General features: G+C 39.4%; 1 protein-coding gene across 1 annotated transcript; it reads left to right on the top strand.

Moving 5' to 3' along the window:
• Positions 1-3160: 3160 nt before the first annotated feature.
• Positions 3161-23695, top strand: mep1bb (meprin A subunit beta b; the record flags this gene model as incomplete). Its single annotated transcript, XM_084056856.1, has 13 exons — positions 3161-3176; positions 11072-11122; positions 11231-11274; positions 11383-11461; positions 13167-13284; positions 15788-15966; positions 17756-17974; positions 18928-19083; positions 19600-19812; positions 20017-20484; positions 21222-21401; positions 21993-22182; positions 23470-23695. The coding sequence occupies 13 exons, from the start codon at positions 3161-3163 to the stop codon at positions 23693-23695; spliced, it is 2139 nt and encodes a 712-aa protein (XP_083912982.1).
• Positions 23696-26788: the final 3093 nt, after the last annotated feature.

The following is a 26788-nucleotide window of genomic DNA, read 5'->3' as shown; positions in this document are numbered from 1 at the left end:
TGTTTTGCATAGTAGTGTATATTTTGTCTGTCATTAAATGTTTCGATGAATTGAGTACAAAGGACCCCGATGGAAACAAGCCATATAGGCTTTCTTGGGTTTAAAATCCTCTTAGCAGACCTTGTATTGAACTGTACTTTCCTGTGCTTTTTTTTGCAAACTGCTAATAAAGTATTCAATCAATCAAAAAAACGTAATCTAATGAAGTACTGTTTATTGATTTACATGGGGCCTGACAACGTTTATACACACCTCTAAACCACTTGACCGACCACATCACTTCAGCTCTCAGTGTTGTCATTCTGCTTCAGCAGCTCAAGTCAGATTTAACCAGCTGGTCAATATATTTTAAGAGGAATTTCACTTTAAAACACTTCTGGGGTCATTTTCATGTCTACTCAGCTTTTTGTCTGTACCCCAGACAGTTTTTAAGTTGTTTGATTCAATATTTTGATATTTCGTATTCATTTGATCAGACCCCCTCCTATATAAGCCCATTCACCTTCAAACTCCACGTTAACCAGGGTTGACTCATTGAAAACACACGTCCTTGGTTCTGGTGACTGATATTGTCCATGGAGACAGTCAAACCGCCATCTTTTGATTTGTTTCATTATGTTATTATGTTAATTATTTTCTGTAATGTAATGTGGCAAGGCAAGTCCATGCATGAAATTCATGAAATCCATGAAATTCATGTGGTCTCCTCATGCAGGATATTCTAATGTCTGATGCCTGTATTTGGGGTACCACTTCCACACTTCACATTTCACACCCAACACTTTAATTATTATTTCTTTCCCCCAGATTTGGCACTTACAGTTTCTGCTGCTGTGGGTGTTAAATGGTCTAAACCTTGTATAACGTATTCCTTATAGTTATGCAAACTATATCAGAAGTATAAATGTGTGTTCCCCCAAAGGCCAAGTTATGAAATTGCTACATTTATTAGAAACATTCAAAGAAAACGACCCAGTGACCACCCAGTTCTCTCTTTTGGACCATTTAAAAAAAAGTTCAATCGATGCAAGTATTTGACCTGGAGTAGTTCTCCCCTCATTTTAAAGATGTAAATTCATGATAGAAAATGTCTGTCAGCTAATTAAAAGAAAAACACACTTCATTTGCATTTGGGAAATGTTTCGTCAAGAGTAATTTAATCAATTTGCGTTTGATTGATCACAAGAAATCTGAGCGCACATTGAGGTCTTGGAATACGTGACCTATAATGCCACTAGGTTTAACTCTGTTAATAAACAAACAGCAGTGATTACGTGAGGTACACATGATTGTCACATATTTCAGCAAGTCACCAATTTCACCGTAACACCCCCCATGCTGGAGGACGGAGGAGGCAGACATTTTTGTATTGTAATTTGGCATCATGCCTCCCTGCTTGGCATGCAGCATCAAGGGAATTGGATTGAGGCTTGGAAGAAATCCTCAAATTAGCATATATGCACCAAGCATGGCATGCTTAAAATCCTCTGTGGAAAATAAATTGCCAGGGTTCTGCCCATCACAGCAAGCTATGCTGTAGCTGTAGACACAGAGGATGTGTCAGAGTTGACTTAAGATGGTACCATTGCTGATGAGAGCGAGGACAGCACACACAAAGGAGCAGTGGTGGAAAAAGTACTCACATGTTTTACTTAAGTAAATGTATCAATACTGCAATGTAGAAATACTCTGTTGCAAGTAAAAGTCCGGAATTCTAAATTTACTTGAGTAAAAGTACAAAAGTATTTGTGTCAAAATGTACTTGGAAGTACCAAAAGTACTAAAATGTTTGAAAATGGCAGATCTACAAGCTCACAACGTGTTGTGAGCTTGTAGATCTGCCATTTTCAAATAGCCTAGGTATAAAATAGGGCTTAAGTGGTTAATGTATGTTTTATAATATAATAATTTATATCTGCAAATAACTAGTAACTCAAGTTTTCAAATGATTGTAGTGGAGTAAAATATTTGCCCCTGAGATGTACAGTAGTGGAGTAGAAGTAAAAGTATTGAAAAATGGAAATACCTCAAAATAATACCTCAAAGTATAGTAATTAAGTATATACAGTACTTGAGTAAATGTACTCAGTTACTTTACACCACTGCAAAGGAGACAGCTCCACATGAACCAGTGTCTGATCTGTCAGATGAAGAATCCATGGACCTTGCCAAAGACTTACCGGAGGAACTAGCAGCAGATCTGTATGACAGTGATAAGGCTGCCACCATAACATGAGTTAAATGCATGTGAAATACTCCAGGTGTTTGGATGCATAAAAAACAACCAGGGTGGCATGGTAGATAGATTACTGAACAGCTGCACTTTGGCATGGAAAAGATTGATCTGGTCCTTGCATTCATCAGATCAGAGTGAACTGGATATTGGGATCTGCACCTTAATGACAGACATGATACCATTCATGGCCACCTCCGGACATAACTTGTATGTCAAATCACTGAGCATATAGCCTACCTCCAGAAAATGCTGCATATTCTTTTGGTCTTATTTAATGTTGCATTCATTGACTGATAAGAAAAATATATTACTATAAGCACATGTATGTACAGAACATTATTTTATAATAAATGGTTTTACAGTCTAATTTGCTTGACTTTGTTTGGATTAAAAAAAACAGTTTCAGGAAAGGGTTCCCAGCAATGTGCACATATACATTGAGGGCATACAGGGCATATCTGATGGTTGTATGCAAAAGAACAACAAACTAAAACAAAGCATAGACAACACGAAAATATCATTTTCAGAAGCAGAGATGCCAACTTCTTTGTATGTGATGATGATATTGAGACATGAAGGCGGCATGGCCCCAAATTTCAACCCCTGAATTATAAAATGGTAAACTTTTTAAATTGTATTTGGATGACCCTCACGCCTCACATTAAACTGTGAATGATTACTAGTGCAATTTAACCTGGATCAAACCACATAATATGTAGCCTATTATGCCCCATGGTCTGGGAATCTTAAATATTTTTTTCTTTTCTTTTTTTTCTCCAAAATGTTAAAACAGCATTTTTGTAATTTTCGTCCCATAACAAAAATCGGAAAAGGCCAATTTTTTGCCTATTTTAAATATGCATAATTAATTGTTCATGTTTGTTAACATTACATTTTAACACTGCATGATACAACAGTGCCACGATGAATTATAACTCAGGTAGTTCAACATCAGAGATAAATGACACTCTCAACTCAAGAAGCATCTGAATTGCTGGATTATTGCTGAACATGACTTCACTCACACACAATAGATTATCATTTCCACAAGGCAAGCATGCATAGCCCTTTAAATTTAAGACAGCCAAGTTAAAGTTTATCTTACCTTGGCGGATCTATTTTCTAGTAGTAGTAGTAGTAGGAGGAGGAGGCTAGTAGTAGGATAGAAGGATAGAAGTGGCTAGCCTAGTAGTAGTAGTCTAATCTGCAGTCTCCACCTACCTTGCTTCTACCGAGGGGTTTGTGAGCTGTTGATTGATTGTAAAACTCTGGCTGCTCTCCTGCACATCTCTGAATGCATGGACTAAATAGCCAACGTGTTCTGATCAACCCATGACGTCAGGACGGGTACAACTGATTTTGCACTCATACTCACGCACGCACGCACGCGCGCGCGCGCACACACACACGCACACACACACACACACACACACACACACACACACACACACACACACACACACACACACACACACACACACACACACACACACACACACACACACACACACAGATCAGAGGAGGAGAGGAGGGAGGGAACAGAAGAGAAGAGAAGAGAGGGGAGGAGTGGAGAGGAGAGGAGAGGAGAGGAGAGGAGAGAGGAGTAACAGGAGTTCATGTTTCTCCAGCTCTTGTCTTTATTAAATAGAAAATGCATTTTCAGGTCGGGATACCAATTTTATCCAATCAGGATGAACTCAGAGAGGATACAGATTTAACAATTGAAATTGGAAGTGATGACAGAGTGGAACTGGATCACTATAAAAAATGAATCTGATAGACGGGTGCTCTCTCCTGATTGGCTGGAATTGTTCAACCCACCTGAAAACATATTATCTGTTTATTAAAGAGCTTGAGAGACGTATAGACCAATTATTTGTTTACCAACATTGAGACTGGATGCACAGGTGATTGTTTCATGCAATCAATTCTCAACCTGTTGTTTTGGGGTGCGCTGGTTTCAGCACACCCCAACCCCCTCTTGTGTGTTGGCTAGTGATGCGCGTCCTAGCGAGACCTGATAGAATGGGTTTCATTGCGCGCATACTGGTTGCACGCATACTGGTTCTTATCAGCGTGACGTCGTCTGTTAAGGGGTCTATGGGGAGACACCTGTTACTGAACAAACACTCTGCCATTCAGTGCTGTGAGAGGGGACCTGCCATACAATTGTACTTTAAGCCTAACAGGCTTTTTGTATCTCCCTGCAGTAGGCTAATAATTACATAATAATCACATACTGTAGCTGTCGCCATTGAGGGGTTGTATATTTTTGTATTTTATTTACATTTTGAATGTGGTTTATATTTGAGTGAAACACTGTATTGATTATTTTTATATTACTGCAGTGCCCTCTACTGTTCAGGTAATGTCATTGTGTTACCTGGTCAGTCACTATCACCAATCACCAGAACATTGGGTTCACCTGTTATACCTTAGATGCTTGTAATCAGATCTACTGAGTTTTTGAAGAAGGAGGGAGCTCTTTCCTTGTCTGTGAAGAGTCTCTGAAAACTATTACAAACCTAACCTCCAGATAATTCTGTGCAGAAGGCGCACACGGTATGTCTTTTGTTATGTGTTATCTTTGTATAAAATATCATTATGGTTGTTGTATTAGATGTGTTTATGTTTATGTGAATATGGACAATTCATTCATCAATACGGACAAACAATTCATGGACACTTAAAATGACAGTATGACTGTCAACATGGACATTTATATTTCATGACGTTTATAATTAATTGTGTTAAAATATATATTTGTTTTATGTTGCAGTTTTTCACGTTGTCTAACTTGGGTGGAAATAAAAAGCCCTTGTGAACACCAGTGGAGCAGGGTCTATTCTGCCTCAGAACAAAAACAACTTTAGGAACGGTTATACATACTAACAGTCCATTTCAATGTAAAATCTAGTATTTGGAAATCGACACAATACACTATAACGATGAAGCTTACATTTTAATTGGGTGTGGGGGGCGTTAAAGGACGACTTCACCGATGTTCAACCTATCTTCATATAATTGGTCCTCACTAATACTCATGATAAAATGGTACCATTTCTTTCTACTCGGTCTGTGTCTCAGAGGAGGGCTGTGGACAGTTTAGAGTCCCGTCTACCAGTGACATCATCAATGGGGAATCCAAGCTAATAGAAACTGCAGACTTTCTATTCCTGGAAAGTTGCAATGCAATAAAAGAAGCCATTGTTCTCGTGTTAATAAAAAATGTGAAATCTTGTTGGGGGAAAAAAAAAATCATGCCTAACGATAGACACTGGTAGACAGGTTTCTGGCGCACCCGATCTACTGGACTGTCCACAGCCCTCCTATGAGACACAGACCAAGTAGAAAAAAACTGTACCATTTTATCGTGAGTATTAGTGAGGACCAATTATATGAAGATAGGTTGAAATCGGTGAAGTCGTCCTTTAAGGGACATGGATATTGGAAAGGGGGCACAGGTCCAAAAAGGTCGAGAAACACTGCCTTATAAGCAACTTTTGAGAAAATAGACAATCTACAAGCTCACAGCACGTCATGTTGTGAACTTGTAGACCTGATATCTTGGTTATTTTGGGGGAAAACTTCACCTATGACATGCCCAAAATATGGACGTCACGTTGAAAATAGTTGCATGAATTGAGCAGGCTGTGGATATTACTTTCATACTGCAGACATGCAAATGCACACACAAATACGTCTTATATGTATAATGCCATGGCTGAAGCCTCCTGTATTGATCAAAGGTGTAATGAATGTTGGTGTCAAAGAATTAAGTGACAACCTTTGAGTGTTGAATGAAATGTTGAATGAAATGTATGTTTATGATGAAATGATGAACAGCATAGGCATAAATTACCAAATATCCCATAAATGAAGCATTATTGCATTACATTCTCCCTAACACCACCTTGTGGCAAACACAAACAGCCATGGCAGGCTTGCTGAAATATCCAGGGCATTATGAGTAAAGTTGCTGATGTACAGTGGGTTGGGCTATAGGGCAGTTGAATGGATTGGGCAACAGTAAAGTCTCACCGTTCATTGGTTCTCCATTCAATTCATACGTGTTTTAAATTCATTTACTTTCCCCCCAAACATAGTTATTTCTGCTCCTTTTACTCCAGTCATCAATTATGATAAACAAAAACATTTTGGGTTGTAAGAGTTTTTTTGTTCAAAATGAATTGTATGCTTAATGTCTTTGACTATATAATGTTACTGTATTCGGAATTTGCTCTATACTGTAGTTCATTCATGTCAAGTTAGCTGTAAGTAATCAGCTTTATTCAGGTACAGTAGTATTAGACTTTAGTTTCTCTACTGTTTTTGTAAAAAAGAAAAGAAAGTAAAAAAGGTTTAAGTTCTATATTTCGATAATACTTGCGAGTTTCTTCAGTAACAGGTGTCTGTCTCCCTGTCTCTACAGCTCTTTAGTAGCACATACATTTTCAGGTTGGGATACCAATTCCATCCAATCACGACAAACATGTTGCACAGAGAAACACGATTGGACTTTACATACGATTACAGAAAGCATTCTAACATCATACTGCACACTGATGAATAACGGTGCATCACAGTCCATATAAACTACCCTACTGTAAGTTTTTTGTGATGTCAGTCGCCTGTAATGTTCAACTGCTACTTACAAAATACTAACCTTGACCCATCTGTACCTCAGAATTACAGGCCAATTTCTAAGCTTCCTTAATTTCCAAGATTCTATAAAGAAAAAAGTGGCCTATCAGCTTACTGATGTTTTGACCGTGGCATATAAGTTTCAAATGACATAATGGTGTCCTCTGATGTGGTTTGACTGATCTATCCTGGTAGCCTGGTTCCAAACCATAATAATCAGGCTACTATCCTGGTGCTGCCACAGTAGATTTTAGTGCCTTTGATACTGTGAATCACAGCAGTCTGATTGACAGGCTCAGTAAGTGGTTGTGTGTCTCTGGGATGGCTTCAGACTGATTTTTCTCTTATCTTTTTAGATAGGAGCTTCTCTATGGCTGCTGGGCCTATACACATCAGAGTATCCTGGGGTGTTCTCCTGCAGGGTTCTGAACCCTATTCTATTCGCTTTGTACATGCTCCCTATAGGACTCATTACTAGCAGATTCAAAGATATTTCATACAATTGCTATGCAAACAACATGCAGTTGTATTTTACTTTTAAACCTGAACTCAATGTAAAGATGATGTAATGACTGTGGGAACAAATAGACAAACTTAGTTTCTTCATTGCTGATAAGATTTTTGCTAACCTTAGTTATATGTCAATGATGCGCTGACATTGCTCTGTACTCTGGTGTGCTGAGGGATGCACTCAGTGTAAAGTCAGTAGGATCAGCGGAAAGATCCATAAATCCGTAAATTCATTTATATGGAATACCCTGATATGACATCATGCTGACATATTTGGGCATGCCTCACACAAAACCGCTTATGGGCATAAAAGGAACACAAACGGGACAGATACAAAGATCTCCATATATGGGCATAAAAGGGACACAAAAAGGGACACAAACAGTGTCCCTTTTTTTAAATGTGAACTGGAAAACAAATTCTACGGTCTCGGGCCCCTTTAAGTTTGTCTCCCGCACATGTTTTTTTTTTAAATATATTTATTTAGAAACATTGCTAAGCTCTGGTTTGTTTCATAGAGTTGGATATTATGATTATATATGCTTTTTCATCATGCCTGGAATATTGTAACCCACTATTCACCTGCTTCAATAAATCATCTCTGGACCGTTTACAACAGGTCCAGAATGCTGCTGTCACTGACTAGTTCAGAAGGACATGTCGCCTCACTACCATTCTGTCCTCCTTGCACTGGCTCCCTGTCAATTTTATGATCCAGTTCAAGGTCCTTGTGATCACATATAGACCCCTCATGGTCAGCCGCTCACATGTGATCTGCTCCACCCACATGTTGCAAGCAGGCCGCTGAGTGCGCTGTCCCCTGCGCAAGGCTCAAGACCAAATGTCTTGATCCTTGTGCTTTTGCATCTATGTTGTGGAACGTGCTCCCCCTGGATGTGAGAGTATCATGCATGTATCATGGTCAGTATCATGTCAATATCATGGTCAGTATCATGTCAGTATCATGGACAGTATCATGTCAGAACCATGTTGGTATCATGGTCAGTATCATGGTCAGTATCATGCAACTTGGAGTGACGAGACACCTGGTGACAAGATCGCTGCAACTTGTCGACCCAAAGAAAAGTTGAGAACATTTAAACTTTATGCAAATGATCAGTGAGCGAAGCGACCCCAAGCAGCAGCCAATAAATTAGGGCAGATGTGTTTCCTCTTTTGCCAGCACACTATACTGTGAAACCTTCCAGAATTTGCCAACAAACCCTTAAACTAGCTCTTGTAAACATGAAATTATTTTTTGATTGAAAGTTTTATTAGGCAAAAGAATGTAGAACATTACATTTATAATACTTTTGTCTAAAAGGTCCGACCAAAAAAAGTCCTTGCGGACTTGTTTCCGTTGGGGTCCTTGAATTAATTTCATAGACATATATAGTAGCAACCAAACAGTTCAAAAATCAACATAAAAATACAGAGAAAAATAATCAATATTGAACAACTGCATGGCCTATTTCTCACCTATAATGTTATCAGAAACTATCTAGATTGTTTCCAGACAAGCTGCGATTGTACTTCAGCACCACCAGAAAGACAGTATCTGTACATCTCACCTGTGAGCTCCCCTGTCTGCTCCCCACTTCTGGCCTTTAACAGACAGACAACTCCACAATGAATAAAGCAAAGATGACGTAATTATACAGTAACATACTCTACATGGAATGGAAGCTGACAAAAATTGCAACAACGTAGCCCTAAATGTGAAGTAAATCTACTGTACATGGCCCATTTCTCACCCATTGTATATTATCAGACACTTCCACAATTTCCTCAGCACTCCATTTACTAAAAAATAAAGCTGGTCACAGTGATAAGGAATCCACTAGCTTGTTGCTTTTTGGTGTGAGTGCACAGTAAGGTAGTGAGTTCAAACACTCTGTAATGCAGAATAAACACTCAGGCTTTGTCAATTAGAGATACATGATTTCAAGGGTTATGAACATTTTGATAGTCATTTCTGCTGACCTACCCTCCTGTATTTCTCATTTGTCTTCCCCCTCTTGCTATTTTCCATTTTTCTCCACTTCCTTCTTTTTCTTTTTCTTCCTCAAATTGCCTGGCCCCGGCCAAAGCAGCAGCTATAATTAAGAATGTGTGACTCATAATACAAAAGCATAATACATTTAGAAGCTAATAGTACTGTAATATAAAACAATACAGTACACCGCTAATTTCTTAAATTTTGTATGCATTGAGGCTTGCAGTCATCATGCCTGTGACATCACAGTATCGTCTGATCTAGATTACATCAAACAACATCACAGATCACGTTTTTCTTTAATGTGCAAAGAAAATCCTGAAAGTTAAAAAGGCAGAGGCATGTAGAGAAATGTCACCTTAATGTTCTCAACATTGTTTTCTAGCAGCCATTTCCATAGTGTTTGTATTCTAATTCCTAAAAAAAACACACAGCTGAGTATGAACCTTGGTAGTGGTACCTTGGCAGTGGTACAATATATGCATCGCAAAGCAGAAATTGTGAGTTCAAAACTTGGACTGTGAAGTCTCAGATGTTCCCCCAAGTTTGTGCCTGGCTGGCTCTAATCTTTCACTAAAGCCACAGCCTCAATGGTCATCTTATCTTCATATGTCAGTCCAGCTTTGACCAGTCAGAGTGGAAATGTTTAGAACCCTTGGAGATAACATGCAGAATATTAGTTCAGTTCATATTATTCATCTTCCAAACAGCAATATCCTTGCTGTATTGCCTTGCTGCTTTTTGTATTATTGTTTCTATGTATTTATGCTCTAGCTTTTAATGAAGTGAACAGCTCCTCATTATCTATTGTCTATTATCTTCCCAGATTGTTCGTAAAGATGTAAACAAGCAGTCTTGCATTAGTGCGCCTGTCAGTGGATAAGCGCAAAAACATATAATCTTTCTTTACTAAACAATGAACTGAGGTCAGGTCACAACCTTAAAATGTATGCATATGAGTTTACCTGCCTGCCTCATTATTAGCTGCCAGGCAGGTACACTAAATTACTGGCTGGCTTATTGGTTGGGTTAGTTGGTTGGCTGATCCCTCGCTATCAGATTTAGTTTCTATCTTCGGTCAGAGTAGATTGTTGTTGATTTATAGCTTTTACAGCTCTGTCAATTATTGATTGGTGATATGTACTTTAATCCTTTTCCTTGCTTGCACCTTTCTGAAAGTATGTTTTAGCCTATACAAGGTTTACAAGGTTTTTTGCAAGACACAGACTTCAACTGTCCCATGCGGAAGGACATTTAGAGCATAACTATGTGGGGAAGGAAGCCTAAATATGAGTTTATTCTTCACTTAGTGTATTTCCTTTGTGGCACAATACTCTGCTTGGTGAGAAATTGTTATTCTATTGTAAACATAGTACAGTTTATATTATATGATTAGACAAATCATCAGGAATTATATAGCTTGTAATTGTGTGTACTTTGCCTGCAGTATTTAAGTTGACTTTTTTTTGCCAATCAGTAATTCTCGTTATTCTTATTTCATTCAGCCCACATCAAAAGTATTAGGTAAGTGTTTGTTGGAAATACACAAGCCACTCGGTAAAATCTTGAGTGTTACAATAATTCAAAGAGAGTGTAAAAATGATTAACACTCAGGATTTTGTTACAGAGTATTTAACCGCACATCATTTGCACATCATTTGAGTTTTACTGGTTTTGTTCTACAGAATATGATGTGGACGGTGGAAAAGACCTTGACATTTTTGACATCAATGAAGGTTTGTCATCATCTGTTAATGCTGTGATTTTATTATTTTCTTTCCATTCTTCTTTAAACTATTCACTTGCAATATTAAACTGACATGGGTTGTGCTTGGTCTCCGTAGCGGCAGGCTTGAATCTTGTGGAGGGTGACATTGTGCTTGATGAGGTATGTAAAGTGGCTCTGAGTTAGCATTAAGCTGTGTGATTAAAGAAGAGTCACATTGGATAACCTTAATACTAATATATGTTTGATTGTCTTTGATGACTGCTGCAGAAGCAAATGAGAAATTCCATAATAGGCGATGAGTACAGGTGGCCAAAGACCGTTCCATACTACATGGAGGATGACCTGGGTAAGAATCACATCCTTGCACACTTCAAGTCCAATTTTAACCACTTGAACCCCAGTCCCCAGCATCCTTATTCTGGGGGGAACATTCGCCAAAACTAGCAGATCTACAAGCTCACAAGGTTCTGAGCTTGTAGATCAGTGTGGACTGAAAAAGGCAGTCCAAGTACAATTGGAACTCAGGCCTGTTTCACTAAGACTAGAGGGTTTAAGTGATTAAGTGCAATCCTGTACAGTATGATGTATACAATCTGTTCATAGTCTATAGTGTCTACAGTGTTCATATTGTTTGTACATGTTATAATTTGTGCAGACAACCCTCTCAGTGTTTAGTGTCCAGCACTTTAGCGTTTTCTTTTTAAATCGCCTGATTGAGATGAACTGTTACAAATCCAATGCACTAATGCATTTAAGTTTCTTGCACAATGTATACAGTACTGTGGCCAGCCTTCAGTTGCATGTATTGTATGTATATTCTTATCCTATTATTGATAGTGTAATTCAGATTCTCTTCTACGCTTCACACACTGTCCACACTGACACTTTACACACTTTATACTTGATATCACTTTATTACATATTGCTTATTGATTGTATTTAACTCATATTATCTTGTTTTCATCTGGGGGAGAATGCCACACCGACATTTCACATACATTATATGAGCTTGACAAATTAATCTCTTGAAGCTTGCATCACTAGGCTATATAAATGGCAATAAAGATACCCTGTATCGTGAAGTAAGACAAATTACCCAGAGAGGCGCAAAAACGTGTTTACCTGGGCACTTCAAATAGACTACCTGAAGTAAGACAGTAAGACTAACATTTATCACTGAATTCACATTAATGTGAATTCTTACATTCGTAACATTCCCCTTCGTGGCCGTTGCTGAGTGAGGAGAGAGGCCATCTAGTAGTCAGAATAGGGGTGCAACAATTAATCAAACTAATCGATTCAATTGATAATAAAAAAATATAATCGATAATCAATGGATTTAATAAGATAATTGATTATAATCTATCCCTATTTTGGGATGGCATTATAGCAGAATATTTCCATTTTTATTCAAAAATAGTGAAAATGCCAATCTACTAGCTCACAACGCGTCACACTGTCTTTGCACGAAACACACTTATGAAACATAAAATAACAGTTAAGTGGTTAATCGATTCATGATATATGTCTTTTTTAAATAAGAAAACACTCTCCTCAATTATCCGATTAATCAAAAATATAATCGATACAATAATTGCCAAGAAAACAATCGATCGATGCATCCCTAAAGCAGAAAGTCACCGGTTTGCCCCCCAGCTCACCTAGTCTATGTGTCCCTGAGCAAGACACTTGTAACCCCAGCTCCCCGGGTCCCATACTTGACTCATCCCCACTGTTCCTAATAGTTAGATAAAGGGAACGTTTTACGTATCGTATAATGACATATACTGTACCCCCAAAACAACTAAACGGGGCAAAATTATTTTATCATTACTATTTAACTGCTGACACCCCCCCCCCCCCCCCCCCGCACCCCCCCACCCCCCAGTGCAAAGATCCACACATGTGGGAGTGGAAAAAACATTTAACTTTGAGCAAGCATAGATAAGTAAGCAGGGATTTAGTTTAGATTTAGCTTGTAGGCCCATTGTTATGAAATGATCCATGGGGTGTAAAAGGCATATATTTAATATATTCTCCCTTCTCTGCAGAAATCAACGCAAAAGGTGTTATTCTGAAGGCCTTTGAACAGTATCGGCTTAAGACATGTATTGACTTCAAGCCCTGGACTGGGGAGGCAAACTACATTTCCATCTTCAAAGGGGGAGGGTAAGACATACCCATAATCCTTTTCATGCTGATTTCGTATCTTTAAAATAGAAGTTCTTTGCAGAGAACCAAGTTCAATTCCCGGCTGTGGTGCCCCTGGGCGCTCCAACAATCATCAGTTGGTGGTGTTCACGGATGGGATGCTGGCGGGGGATTATGTCCTTGTCACTGTACTAGAATCTATTTCTGGGAATAAAAAGGGAGGAGGGAAGAACCACTGTATCTACTGTAGTGACTGACTGACTGACTGACTGACTGACTGATTGAAAGACCCTACTCAGAACTTGAGGTTGATTGGACTTACTCCCACATGTTGTGTTTAATAATCAAGTAGCCCTAGGTATGAATGATTTCTTGAGGCACTTAAAGGAGTAGTTCACCCAATCAATTACACACCCCATGAAGCGGGAACTACACATTTCACACCCACTTTTGAGACAGTGCCTCCAGTCGAGGGCCGTTAGAACGATGTACTGCAGCTGCCAATGCATTCCCTATGAGAGGATATGAGAGTTAGCCTACTTTTAAAATGATCCTACATTAACTGGAGACGATATTGATGTAAATACAAATATGTTTCCAAATGTATGGAGTGTCTTTGTCAACATATCTTCTTGTTTTCTTAATAGTTGATGTGTTTCACAATTAATTTGCCACTTTTATGGGTTACCCTAATGTTAACACAGCAGAGGGTAGACTGCAGACAGACACAGTAGTCGCATTTCAGTGACATCACTGTCTTTACGAGCGCCGAGCGTCCACTCTGAAGTGGGGAATTCTCATCCCGATCCCGACTGACTTTGTTCATATTTCTATATTTTGAACATCTCATAGGCTTATATTAATTTTCTACCCACCACGGAGCTCTTACGGTACATGACAAATTAAAACGTGTGGGTTTACCGTTGTTGTATTAACTTGCCTTAATGTAAGTTGGGGAAATAACCCAACTAAATGGAGGAGTGACATATCCCGACATTTTCAACTACTTAGTGAATACTCCAGGTTAGTATTAATATACAAATAGTCTTGCAAGATGCTGTTTGGATAATTGTACAAAATAAATAACCTATAAAAATGATACATGAGAGACACAAACGTATCTGGGTATTGAAAACCTCAAGGGATGCGTCCGTGACGGATATACCATGCGACCACTTAAACCTTAGATTTCAGATGCTAGAACTTTTGAGACACTGATGGAGAATATTATAGTATATTGTGGGTAGTATATTGAGATGGCAGGTATGTCACATTAAAAAGGACAAATCAAACAAATGGGACACTTTATTAGAACACCAAAAAAAATCGCTACTGCCTCAGTAGTTAACCGGTGAAATTACGGTATTTTACAATGCCTCTTATAGAGATTGTATTGAGAGCTGCAGCTCATCGTTCTAAAGGACCTCGAGTAGCGGCGCTGTGTCAAAAGTGTGCGTGAATATGTAGGCACCCCTCTTCCGGCCGAGATTTTTTTGTTTTTGTCGCATTCCTAAGCCAATACAGGCGTAAGAGACTCAGAGTCTCCATTGAGTCTCCTATACTGGGGACTCCGCCGGTCATCAAATTATTGGCTCAGGAATGCGGAATAATGCGGAATATTGGCTCAAAAAATCTCCATCAATTCAATGCTTCATGGGGTGTGTAATTGATAGAAAATACGTCATTTTTTGGGTGAACTACTCCTTTAAGGTGGAGCAGCCTTGTGAAATGAATGTATAGACCATATTCACACGGCGGCCATATTGGAATTTAACATTGAAAGTGCCGCCACCCGGGGTGGCTACTTTCATTGACTTCATAGAAACATGGCCGCCGTGTGAATATGGTCTCTTGCTGAACCTGCTTCTCTGACCAACCAGATAGCAGCTTGTTCAAAGTCCTTTTCTCTGCTGCCCTCACCTGAGGGCAGCAGGAGGGGAGGGGAACTGGACTTGACGCCATGCTGTCAAGTGAAAATAAGTGGCCGGTGACGCCATGTGTATTGGAGGAGGCTACATGATAGACTATAACCGCCCCAGGCCCACAATGGGGATGGCAGCAGCAACAGGGACCACATGGAGAATTGGCATTTGGGAACATCTAAATTGGGAGAAAATTAGAAAGTTCTTGAGATAATATATGCTCAAATAATTGCGATTAATTATTTAATTGTGTGTCTGGCATTGAACATTGGAATATATGAATAAAAAAACATATCTGTTTGCCTTTTAGGCTTCCTAATCAAGAATTGCACGCGGCAGATATGACAAATAACTTAAATTTACAAATAAATTATTGACATATTTAATAATTTTATACATGTAAAACTAGTGTATTGGAGGATACATGATAGACTATAACCGCCCCAGGCCCACAATGGGGATGGCAGCAGCAACAGGGACCACATGGGGAATTGGCATTTGGGAACGTCTAAATTGGGAGAAAATGAGAAAGTTCTTGAGATAATATATGCTGTCCCTGTGTGCTGGTTTTCATGGGAGTCTTGTTACTTCATCCAAAGATGTTTTTCCTCTGTGGGTAACCGGCACGTCGGGAAGCAGAGGCTGTCCATCGGGACCAACTGTGATCGCATCGCAACCATTGAACACGAGTTCCTTCATGCTCTGGGTTTCTGGCATGAGATGTCCAGGTCGGACCGGGATGACTACGTCACTATCATGTGGGACCGCATCTCAGAAGGTATTGCACCTTTCACTAGCCTGTTGCCACACAACATCTAAACCCTTAAAGAATGGTCACTGATATCCCCCCCCCCCATTCTTCTTTCCTGAAACCGCGTATGATGGAGCTTGTACAAAAAACAAATTTCCCTCACTTCTTTACACCTGTAAACCCGTGATGTGACAATAAAAAAATAAGATTCTGCTGTGTTCTTGACAGACTGACCTCCATGATGTCCATGTCTACATAGTCTCACAATCATATAGCCAGACAACTATTCTACAATCTTTGAATGCTTAATTCCCGGAATCCGAAAGCGAAAGCTGGCACTTCCGTTCACGGAAATATATTTTAGAATATTTTATTTTCTCATTTCTATTTCTGCTAAGCAGCAAGCTATATATGCTTAGTTGATTTTGATTTATATTAGGATAAATTTGCGCTACTGTAAAGACGAAACGGAAGTGGGGAGGAGGCTTCACATCCGCTTTATATTTTAACACATTCACTGCCATTGACGGACATCTCCGCTATTTAAAATCCCCCCGTTCACCGCCATTGACGGATATCTCCGTCATTTTCTTTTTGGGGAAAATGTCCAGAACCCAAGATAACGTGATCTGAAGATTTACTGCTCCATTCACTTCCTGGTTAACTTATTACTTTAAAATCCTGTATCTCGGCTCCTGTGTTTTACTTTGTATTTTTGGCTATACATGCTATTTTCAACTGGGTATAACAAGAGAACGGGAGGTCACGATGACGTTTTTTTTTTTCCCACAGAAGCACAGTGATGTCCTCCCTGATTAGCAATCATCAGGGGATCGATCATACTGGAGATAAATATTCTGTGGTTCTTGAAAGATTAGTCAGAATGCTTAAAAATGCTGGCAGAAGCTACCTGCCAGCATTAGAAAGCCCCTAGCAGTGAATGTGTTAATCATGATCAGAGCTTCCATGTCCCAGACTGTATGACCGGAAACATTTGAAAATTGTGGGAGGCAACAGTATGGCCACGCGAGACTAATGTCTACACGAATGTGTAATGTGCCTTCAACAGACAGACAATTTGTTTGTTTTTTGTCACATCCAAACTTCTTGCTTGAAGAAGAAGCTGCGTAATAAAAGTGATCTCCACAATGTTCAATTGGCTTGTAATGTGTGACATGAAGGAATATGCCTCCACTTAGCAGTCAAAACATTGCTCCAATATGCTACTGTAAATTGATTCACTTCTCTCACTTGCTTGTGAGAACATAGCACACTAAATGATTAAACTCCTTTATTTCGAAGTGTGCAGGGTAATATGATTAATGTGCAGTGTACTGGCATGACCGATAAAGATAAGATAGATAAAGAGCAGTATAACTGAACCTAATAAAGTAGATAGCAATTGGGTTTCCTCACCAAAGTGTATTGATTGATTAATCTATTCTTCATTAGGATTATAATAAACAGTAATCACAGTAAGAACAGTAAAATCTCTTTTCAAAGAGCGGTGCGAGGTTCTGATGAGGAACGAAGTAAGGCTGATACCAGCATTTCGTTGCTGTCGGGCAGAAACCTCTTATCTCCATATTTTAGCTTTTTATGTTTTTTTGTAAATTAATGCCCTACTTCATCATATACTACTTACTAAGTATCACAAAAGTAGCAAAAATAGCCAATCTACAAGCTCAAAACGCATCACGATGCAATGCGTTTTGAGCTTGTAGATCTGCACATTTTTTATTTGAATCCTGAAAAGTAACAGTTTTCGACATATGAGGTTTCCACCTGACAGCAACAATTTGCTTCTGTTACACAGGTAGAGAACACAACTTCAACACCTACAATGACACCACCAGCAGCAATCTGGGAGTACCCTACGACTATGGATCCATGATGCACTACAGTAAAAATGCCTTCCGCAATGGCACCGAGCCCACCATCGTCACAAAGATTGCCGCCTTCAGCGATGTCATTGGCCAGCGCATGGAGTTCAGTGACAGTGACCTGCTCAAGCTGAGCCGCCTCTACAACTGCAGTAAGAGCCCGTCCTCTCTCTTCCAACAAGTCGATTTGATCGATTATAAAAAAGAATCGATCAAATAAAATAATCGATTAATGATCAACCCCTATTTTGGGCATGTCATTACAGGCGAACTGTTTCAAAACATTAAACTATTATAAAATATGATTCCATTATATTATTCGCATCACCAAATATATCAAATCATCATCAATGAATTATGTCCTTAAATGTTTGAGTTTGAATTTAGTGGTCTTTGGTTACCGCTGTCAGTAACTTTTCTAATGGATAATATTTTGCCAACTGCCAATGAGATGATTCATGAACTGCATGCTGCTAGGGCTGTCACGATTATACGTTTAAGTTGACGATTAATTGTCACTCAAATAATTGCGATTAATGATATCATTATGTGTTTGGCATTGAACATTGGAATATATGAATAAAAAAACAAATCTGTTTGCCTTTTAGGCTTCGTAATCAAAAATTGCACAGGGCAGATATGACAAATAACTTAAATTTACAAATAGATTATTGACATATTTAATAATTTTATACATGTAAAACTAGCAAAAATAGATGATCTACAAACTTACAAAGCGTCACAAAGTGATGCATTGTAAGCTTGTAGATCTACTAGTTCTGCTTTTTTTAATATTTGAAAATGTGTTTCAACATGGAAACAATTATGACGATAATGCAAAAATAATCTTGATTATCTCAAATAATTGCGCGATTAGACAATTATATAATAATTGTGACAGGCCTACATGCTGCATGGAAATAGATCCATGAACATTTACAACAGGTCAAAGTTCTAGTATGGCTGTTGTTTAGTCGTGGACAGTGAGACATATATAACCTGTGTGTGTGTGTGTGTGTGTGTGTGTGTGTGTGTGTGTGTGTGTGTGTGTGTGTGTGTGTGTGTGTGTGTGTGTGTGTGTGTGCGTGCACGTGTGTGTGCGTAGCCAAAGCCTCCACGTTCCTGGATTCATGTGACTTTGAGCTGGAGAACATCTGTGGCATGGTACAGAATCCAGGATTAGTCTTTGCCTCATGGACCAGAGTATCACAAGCTGCTGGGGGCCCCAGCACTGACTCCTCCAATATGGGCAAATGCTCTGGTGAGAATACTGCCCACCCTCTGCTACCCATTTTGTGCACTACGAGTTTTCCAAAGCTTTCCAAAGTTGTAAAAAATATTTTGAGAATAGCAGATCTAAAAGCTCACAGCACATCGCATTGCGGCGCGTTTTGAGCTTATAGATAGACTATTTTCAAATAAAGAATTAAATAGGGCTCAAGTAGTTTTTTGTTTTTTAACTAGTAAAGTTGTTAAATAATTGTCGTTGAGTAAAAAGCACAATATTTGTCTCTGACATGTAGTGGAGTAGAAGTTTAAAGTTTCAACAAACAAAAAAAGAAGACGGAACTAATCAAGTAAAGTAAATGTACCTCAGAATTGTACTTAAGTACAGTACTACTTGAGATGTACTTAGTTACTGTACTTTCCACCACTGTTATTGGATCGTATCAATTCCGCTTTGATCCTGCATTCAAAGTACGTAGTGTGTTTGCTTGTGGAAGAAATTGCTGAAGTACTGATACTAATGGATATAATACTGTATTGTTATCTGCAGGCTCTGGCTATTTCATGCACTTTAACACTCGCACAGCCAGTATCAGCACGGCTGAACTTGAGACCAGACTGCTTTACCCCAAACGAGGTTACCAGTGCCTGCAGTTCTTCTACTACAACAGTGGGACCGCTGCTGATAAACTGGATATCTGGGTGAAAGAGTATGACAGTCTGAACCCATATGGAGCCCTGCGGTTTATAAAGACAATAGCTGGTGAATATTCTTACATACCACTGTATACTTTTCCATAATTTGTTAATGTGCTGTTTCATCTGCTATATAGGAAAATAGGAGAAAATAGCAGATCTACACGTTCACAACGATGCTATGCGTTGTGACCTTGTAGTTCTGACATTTTCAGCGCAATTTTCCATCAGTATAAATCAGGCTAATAGCGGATTTTCCTGTCATTCATAGGACCCCCACAAGATCAGTGGCAGGTGCACCACGTAAGTTTGGATGCGACGAAGAAGTTCAGAGTTGTGTTCCAGGGACGTAAGGGGTCTTCAGGATCAGGTCCCTCGGTAGGCGGGCTGTCCCTAGACGACATTAACCTCTCTGAGACAACCTGTCCAGAACACGTCTGGCGTGTGAAGAACTTCAGTCATGTCATGGAGAACACTCCGCCGAACACACCGATTTACAGTCCCCCGTTCACCTCCAAGGAGGGTTACACCTATCAAATGGGTCTGTACCCAAGCGGGAAGGCAGGGTACCCTGGCGAGCTTTCAGCCTACGCCCACCTGGTGGCCAGGGCTAACGACACAGGGCAGGAGTGGCCATGTCCGTGGAAGCAGATAACCATGATGCTCATGGACCAGAATCCACACATCCAGAAGCGCATGTCCAACCAGCGCAGTGTCACCACAGACCCCACCATGAAAGGTCAGAGAAACCTGCCTAACTGAAGCAAGCTTGTGAGCTTTCAGGATTCGTCATGATCTATTCTGTCCAATGTTTATGTTTAAAGGGCTAGACCACTTTGGTAGAGGTTTGGGTTGTGTATTTATTTGTTTTTTAAATGAAAATGTCAACTTCCTGTCAATTTTGCAATCTTTATTAGGAAGAAAACCTGGTTTGGATCCGCGGATCTGGATCTTCAAATAGTAAAATCAACAGGTTGACATTTTTAATTAAAAAACAAATAGTACCGGGTTTGGTGATGCTCTATATTGTCAGAATCAGCTTTGTTTGCGTTCGTTAACGTTTACGGGCTAAAAGAGAGCCTCCTGAGCCTCTTCACTGTACAATGTAAGTCAATGAGGAGCATACTTTCAATTATCAATTTCTAGTCAATGGAGCAATTATTTTTGATTTCTTACCCACCATTGGAGTTACATCATGGCAAGGTTAATACAGAACTCAACCCAACTGATGAAGAGCCGGTAGGCTCGAAACGTCACTTCCAATGGTGTTAAGGAACCAAATACATTTTTAAGCTTTGGAGCATGACCCAGTGTGCAGACTTTTTGAATTCTGACCTCAGCCCAGCACCTGGCTTTTAGAGTGGATGTGTGTAATTTATTTGTTTCAACTACACAACCCAAACCTCTACCAAAGTGGTCTATCCCTTTAACCCCTTTAAGTCGGTTAATGTTGGTAATTTTTTTTTTTTGATCTAGTCTCTGACCAGTTTATCTGGGATGACCCTCGCAAGGTTGGTGTTGAGGTGAATGACACAGATGGGACCAAGTATTACCGCGGACCAGGAGCAGGAACGGTGGTGTACCTCACCCATCAAAGAGCCAAGAGCAGGGACTTCATCAAGGGTGGAGACGCCATCTTCCTCCTATCCATGGAAGGTGTGAGAAGTCTAATTTAAAAAAAGTTCAATATTGCAGGGACAATACAATATAGGGAATACATTCATGTTATATAAGCAAAGGGCAAGGGGGAAAACTATTTCTGTAATCATTCTGTCCCCTATGTTGTCTATGGAAACACAGTCACGCTGCCGTACATCATTAATTTGCCATTTGTTAATATTCAATTAACACCATGGTGTTCCAGCAATTTAACCACGCACTACAGTGAAACATGATTGCATTACAGATTCACACACCCACTTAGTGAAAAAAAAACTTTAAAAAACAAGTATCAGTTGCAATTCAATCATTGACTTTCTATTTCATCTCAGCAAGAGAGAGAGAGAGAGAGAGAGAGAGAGAGAGAGAGAGAGAGAGAGAGAGAGAGAGAGAGAGAGAGTCACATAACGTGAGAGAGAAAAAAAGGAAAACCTCACTTTCATTCAACGGTTCGCTTATCCTCTGTTCTTTCGATGGATTAATCGAAAGAACGATTAGCAAGTTATACTAATCTTTTTGCTGGAAAAATTCTGGCACTGTAGTGAAAACGTGGCTTAACTGTTCTTTCTTTCCTCCATCCCTCTCCAGATGTGTCTCATCTCACGGCTCCCATGACAACTGCGTCACCCTTCACAAGCACGGCCACCGGCACAACTACCATGTCAACCACAATCCTCCCGGGCCCCACGACAACTAATCCACTCCCTGATCTTTGCGCCGGTGCAGAGTGCCAGAATGATGGAGTCTGTGTGGAGGATGAAGGCAAAGCTGCTTGCAGGTCAGCACTTTTCTATTTTCTATTGCCGACATGCAAGTCATATATAGAAACCCATTCTATCAGGTCTCGCTAGGACGCGCCTCACCAGCCAACACACAAGAGGGGGTTGGGGTGCGCTGAAACCAGCGCACCCCAAAACAACAGGTTGAGAATTGATTGTGTGAAACAATCACCTGTGCGTCCAGTCTCAATGTTGGTAAACAAATAATTGGTCTACAGGCCTATTGTATGTCAACAGTGACCACTGGATTGATTGAATACTAGAGCAGTGGTTCTCAAACTTTTTCATGTCAAGGACCCCCAAATTGCCACTTATTAGCCCGCGGACCTCCATTTGAAAAGATGTGCCATAGGGACCCCCATAAGAGAAGATTTTTACGCCTCTAGCAGTGATTCTCAACCATTTTAATTTCAAGGACCCCCAGTTTGACATTGCATTAGGCTACGGACCCCCATTTAATGGCATTTCTATCTCTAGGACCCCAATTTATATGGTAAAATCAATGTTAATTTAACTCTGAGAGTTCCATTTGTACACTCTCAGAGTTACAGGCCCACAAGGGTCCATTTGGTTCCTAACTTGAGAACCAATGTACTAGAGTGTAGCAGTGATTGCATGTCATTCATTACCTGCACCTAGACATTCAGCTCTCTCTCTTTCCATCTCATGTCACCCCTTTGGGTAAAGTGGTTATGGTTCTAGTCCCCCTTTCTCCGGCGCCATTGTCTGTCCGGGTCTGTTTGTAATCCTTTTGCCTTGGTGGGAGTCTCGTCATGCCTTTGGCTTTGTAGATGAGCTGGGCGTTTTAAATACTTTAATGACTCAAGTGTCAACTCACCAAGTGTCGCATTGCTATTTTTGAAAAGTTTGGACAATAATGACATGCCAAACACCAGGGTGAATGTGTTTAACCATTAAAACGGGGAAAGCATCTATGTCATTAAAACTTTTAGCCATATTTTATGCTTTGGCTATTCAAAAATAGCAGATATACAAGATATACTGCTAGATCTGCTATTTTTTACCAAACCCGGTACGAACATTTTTAAACTCAAATCTTTGCTCCCTGGAATAGAATATTTTAGAGATGTGGGGTCCGCAGCATAATACATATCATTTTGGAGGGTGCTTCACATGAAAAGTTTTGAGCACCGCTGATATAAAGCAACATAAGATTTTCAGAAAACTTTTAGGATTCAGAAGACATTTTGTAGAATCGGCCTCAGGTCTTAATTAAAATAAATAAAATATTCCTCCCCCTCCTCTCATCTTTCTCCATCCAACAGGTGTGCAGTGGGAGATGACTGGTGGCATTACGGTGACAAGTGTCAGTACAGAGGTACCAGCGGGGACAAAACCAACACAGCGGTGGCTGCTTCTGTGTCCGTGCTGGCTGTCATGCTGGTGGTCACCCTGGTCAGTGTGATCTGTGTGAAGAAGAAGTACAAGTCACGCAGTAATAATGACGCAGGCATCACCTTGGGCAATAGAGATGCCATAAGCAAATTATAGACTTACAGGGCCAGCGAGTGATCTCTTTGGCACCTTCAGAAACATCTTGCATATTTCTGCGGGTAGGAAACATGATTATGATGACAATGAAGCAATGTTTTCCCATTGGATGTGTATATATTTTTGGGATTTAAATAATTTTCTTCACTGACTCCAATTCACATATCCAGTTCACATTCACATGTACTGTACTTGTTTGTACTGAATGTGTGGCAGCCTGTAATATTAAATAAGATCGCCCCCCTCTGGTCGTCCAATGTAAAAAACATGTGTGCATTATATAAAGTAAAATATATCTTGTTGCACAATCACATTACAGTAAATGGCAAATTTGACAACCTGATGGCAAATTACAACAGAATTATATTGTGGTTTCATTCTTAATGGGCAACCCCTATTTTAATGATGTTGAGGACATAATAAACATGATGTTGGAGTGTGTTTTGGGTTGTTTCTGTGTTTTGATATTTTGAACATGATTTCGACATCGTAAAGAATGTCAGTTCTTCCTGTGGCCTATTTCACGAAAGTAGAATTAGGGGTTAAACCTGGATTTAACACCTATCCTGGCTTAATTTAGCCAGGATTAGAGATGAATCGGTTTCATGAAAGTTGAATTATCTTGCCAGATTAGTTTAGCCAGAGCACCCTGGATAAGTTTATCCATGACTCGTTTTCACGAAAGAAAATTTACGCAATCCTACCTTAGTTACCATGGACATTTTGCTGTGAAGTTAGCCTGGTATAGGGACCAGGCTAACAGCCAAGCTTACTTAATCCAGTGCCTTGTTCTTCAAGTTTTTCCACAGTTAATTCAACACATGTGTTTGTATGTGGACTCATTTTAATGACCCTGCATTCAAATAAAATGAAATAAATACAATAAGATATAATCAATTTAATTATATTATTGAAATAGAGTTGACCACAATCTGCATGACAGACAGTGAGAGATGGTGTAATGGCATAGTGATCAGACTCTCAGCACAGAAGTTCCATGTTCAAATCCCAGTCAACCCATATTTAAATGTTTTAGCACTTTGAAATTTTCAAGGCCAAAATACAAAAAAGCAAGTAAAAGACACTAGAAGACACCTCCTGAGGGCCCAAAGGTGCGTTGGCGCAGTGGTGTGGTGCGCTTGACCAGTTGCTTTGCTACAGACAGTTTGCAGGTTCAAGTCCCATGCCGATGTACACGGAGGACCATCAGGGGGACTGCGTCCCTCCCCTGTTTGCTGATAGTTAAAGGTGGGGGGTTATAACTGAAAGAACTCTTCCCAGCTAAGTTTTTACTAATTAATTAGTATTAGCTTTATCAGCTAATTAAAGCAGACACACAGGGTTATTGTAATTTAAAGGTGTCGGCAATACTTTGCCACGCTTTCTCCCTGGATCCATTTATTGCGGCCATGTTTCCTTTCTTGCTTATTATACATTTTACTTCCTCATATGAGTCCCAAGACTCAAGACCCAAAAGAGTCTTGAGTCGAACACATTAGATCCACGGAGACATCCGTGGATCTAATGACTCAAGACCCAAAAGAGTCTTGAGTCGAACACATTAGATCCACGGAGACATCAAATTTCTCTTTTGGGCCTTGAGTCCCAAGACTCAAGGCCCAAAAGAGAAATTTGATGTGGAAGGTTAGGGTTAGGGTATAGGGACCTCAAAAAAACACGTTCACCTATAAACTCCATTCACAGTTCAAAAATTCCACCTTACTGTGGACATGCATGCTTGAGATTTAAAAAAAAAAATGTTTGTAGTTTTGGAGATATTTAACTTTAAGCGCCCCATGCATTGTCGATGCGGCAATGGACATTTAAAGGCAGGCTTACAACTACATACTTACGCCTAGTAACCTCATTCATACTTTAAAATGTTCATCTTACTGTGGACATGTTTGCCTGAAAAGGAATCTTTGAAATGTTGCATAGTTTTAGAATTGCACTCCTTTAAAAGTTCAGAGATTTATAATGGAGGCGGATGGAAGGTTTTGGGACCTCAAAAAAACACTTTCACCTAGAAACTCCATTCAAAGTTCAAAAAATCCCCCTTACTGTGGACATGCATCCTTGAGATGTTTTACTTTGAAATGATTTGTAGTTTCACTACAAAGTACTACCATTCAACTCTAAATTGCCTGAAACGTACTCCTAACAGGTTTTTGGGGGGACAATTTACCGAAACTTTCGTTTCGGTAAAAAGAAAATCGTTTCGGTAAAAAGAAAATGTACTAAGTCCAGAGCTCGATGAATGTTAGGGACCAAAAAAAGTCACTACAAAGTACTACCAATCAACTCTAAATTTCCTGAAACGTACTCCTAACAAGTTTTTGGGGGGACTATTTTGGCCTCCACACTTTGTGATTTTTTCGGATTTAACTTTTGTTTCGGTAGTGACAAACTTTCGTTTCGGTAGTGACACAATGGTGAAAAAAAAATGTACTAAGTCCAGAGCTCGATGAATGTTAGGGACCAAAAAAAGTCACTACAAAGTAGGCCTACTACCAATCAAACCTAAATTGCCTGAAACGTACTCCTAACAGGTTTTTGGGGGGACGATTTTGGCCTCCACATTTAGTAATTTTTTCAGATTTAACTTTCGTTTCGGTAGTGACAAACTTTCGTTTCGGTAGTGACACAATGGTGAAAACATTTTTTGGTAGCACTTTACAATAATGACCCGTTATAAAGCATTTATAAACGTTTATAAGTAGTTTGTAGACTATTAACAAATCATTAACAACCTGTTTGTTGACATTTGTAAATGATTACTAAAACCTTCATAACTACAGTTACAAATCATTTGTAAAGTATTAGTAAGTAGTGAACTATTCATGAATAAGCCATTTATATACATCTGTAAAAGATTATTAAATCATTTGTAACGACCCATTCTAAAGCATTTATAAACGTTTATAAGCAGTTTGTAGACTATTAACAAATCATTAACAACCTGTTTATTGACATTCGTAAATGATTACTAAAACCTTTATAACTACGGTTACAAATCATCTATAAAGGTATTAGTAACTATTCATGAATAAGCCATGTATAATACATCTGTAAATGATTATTAAATCATTTGTA

Source organism: Gymnoscopelus microlampas (assembly GCF_963454915.1).
Source record: "Gymnoscopelus microlampas genome assembly, chromosome: 5".
Lineage (NCBI taxonomy): Eukaryota > Metazoa > Chordata > Actinopteri > Myctophiformes > Myctophidae > Gymnoscopelus > Gymnoscopelus microlampas.
This window is presented reverse-complemented; position numbering and strand designations above follow the sequence as displayed.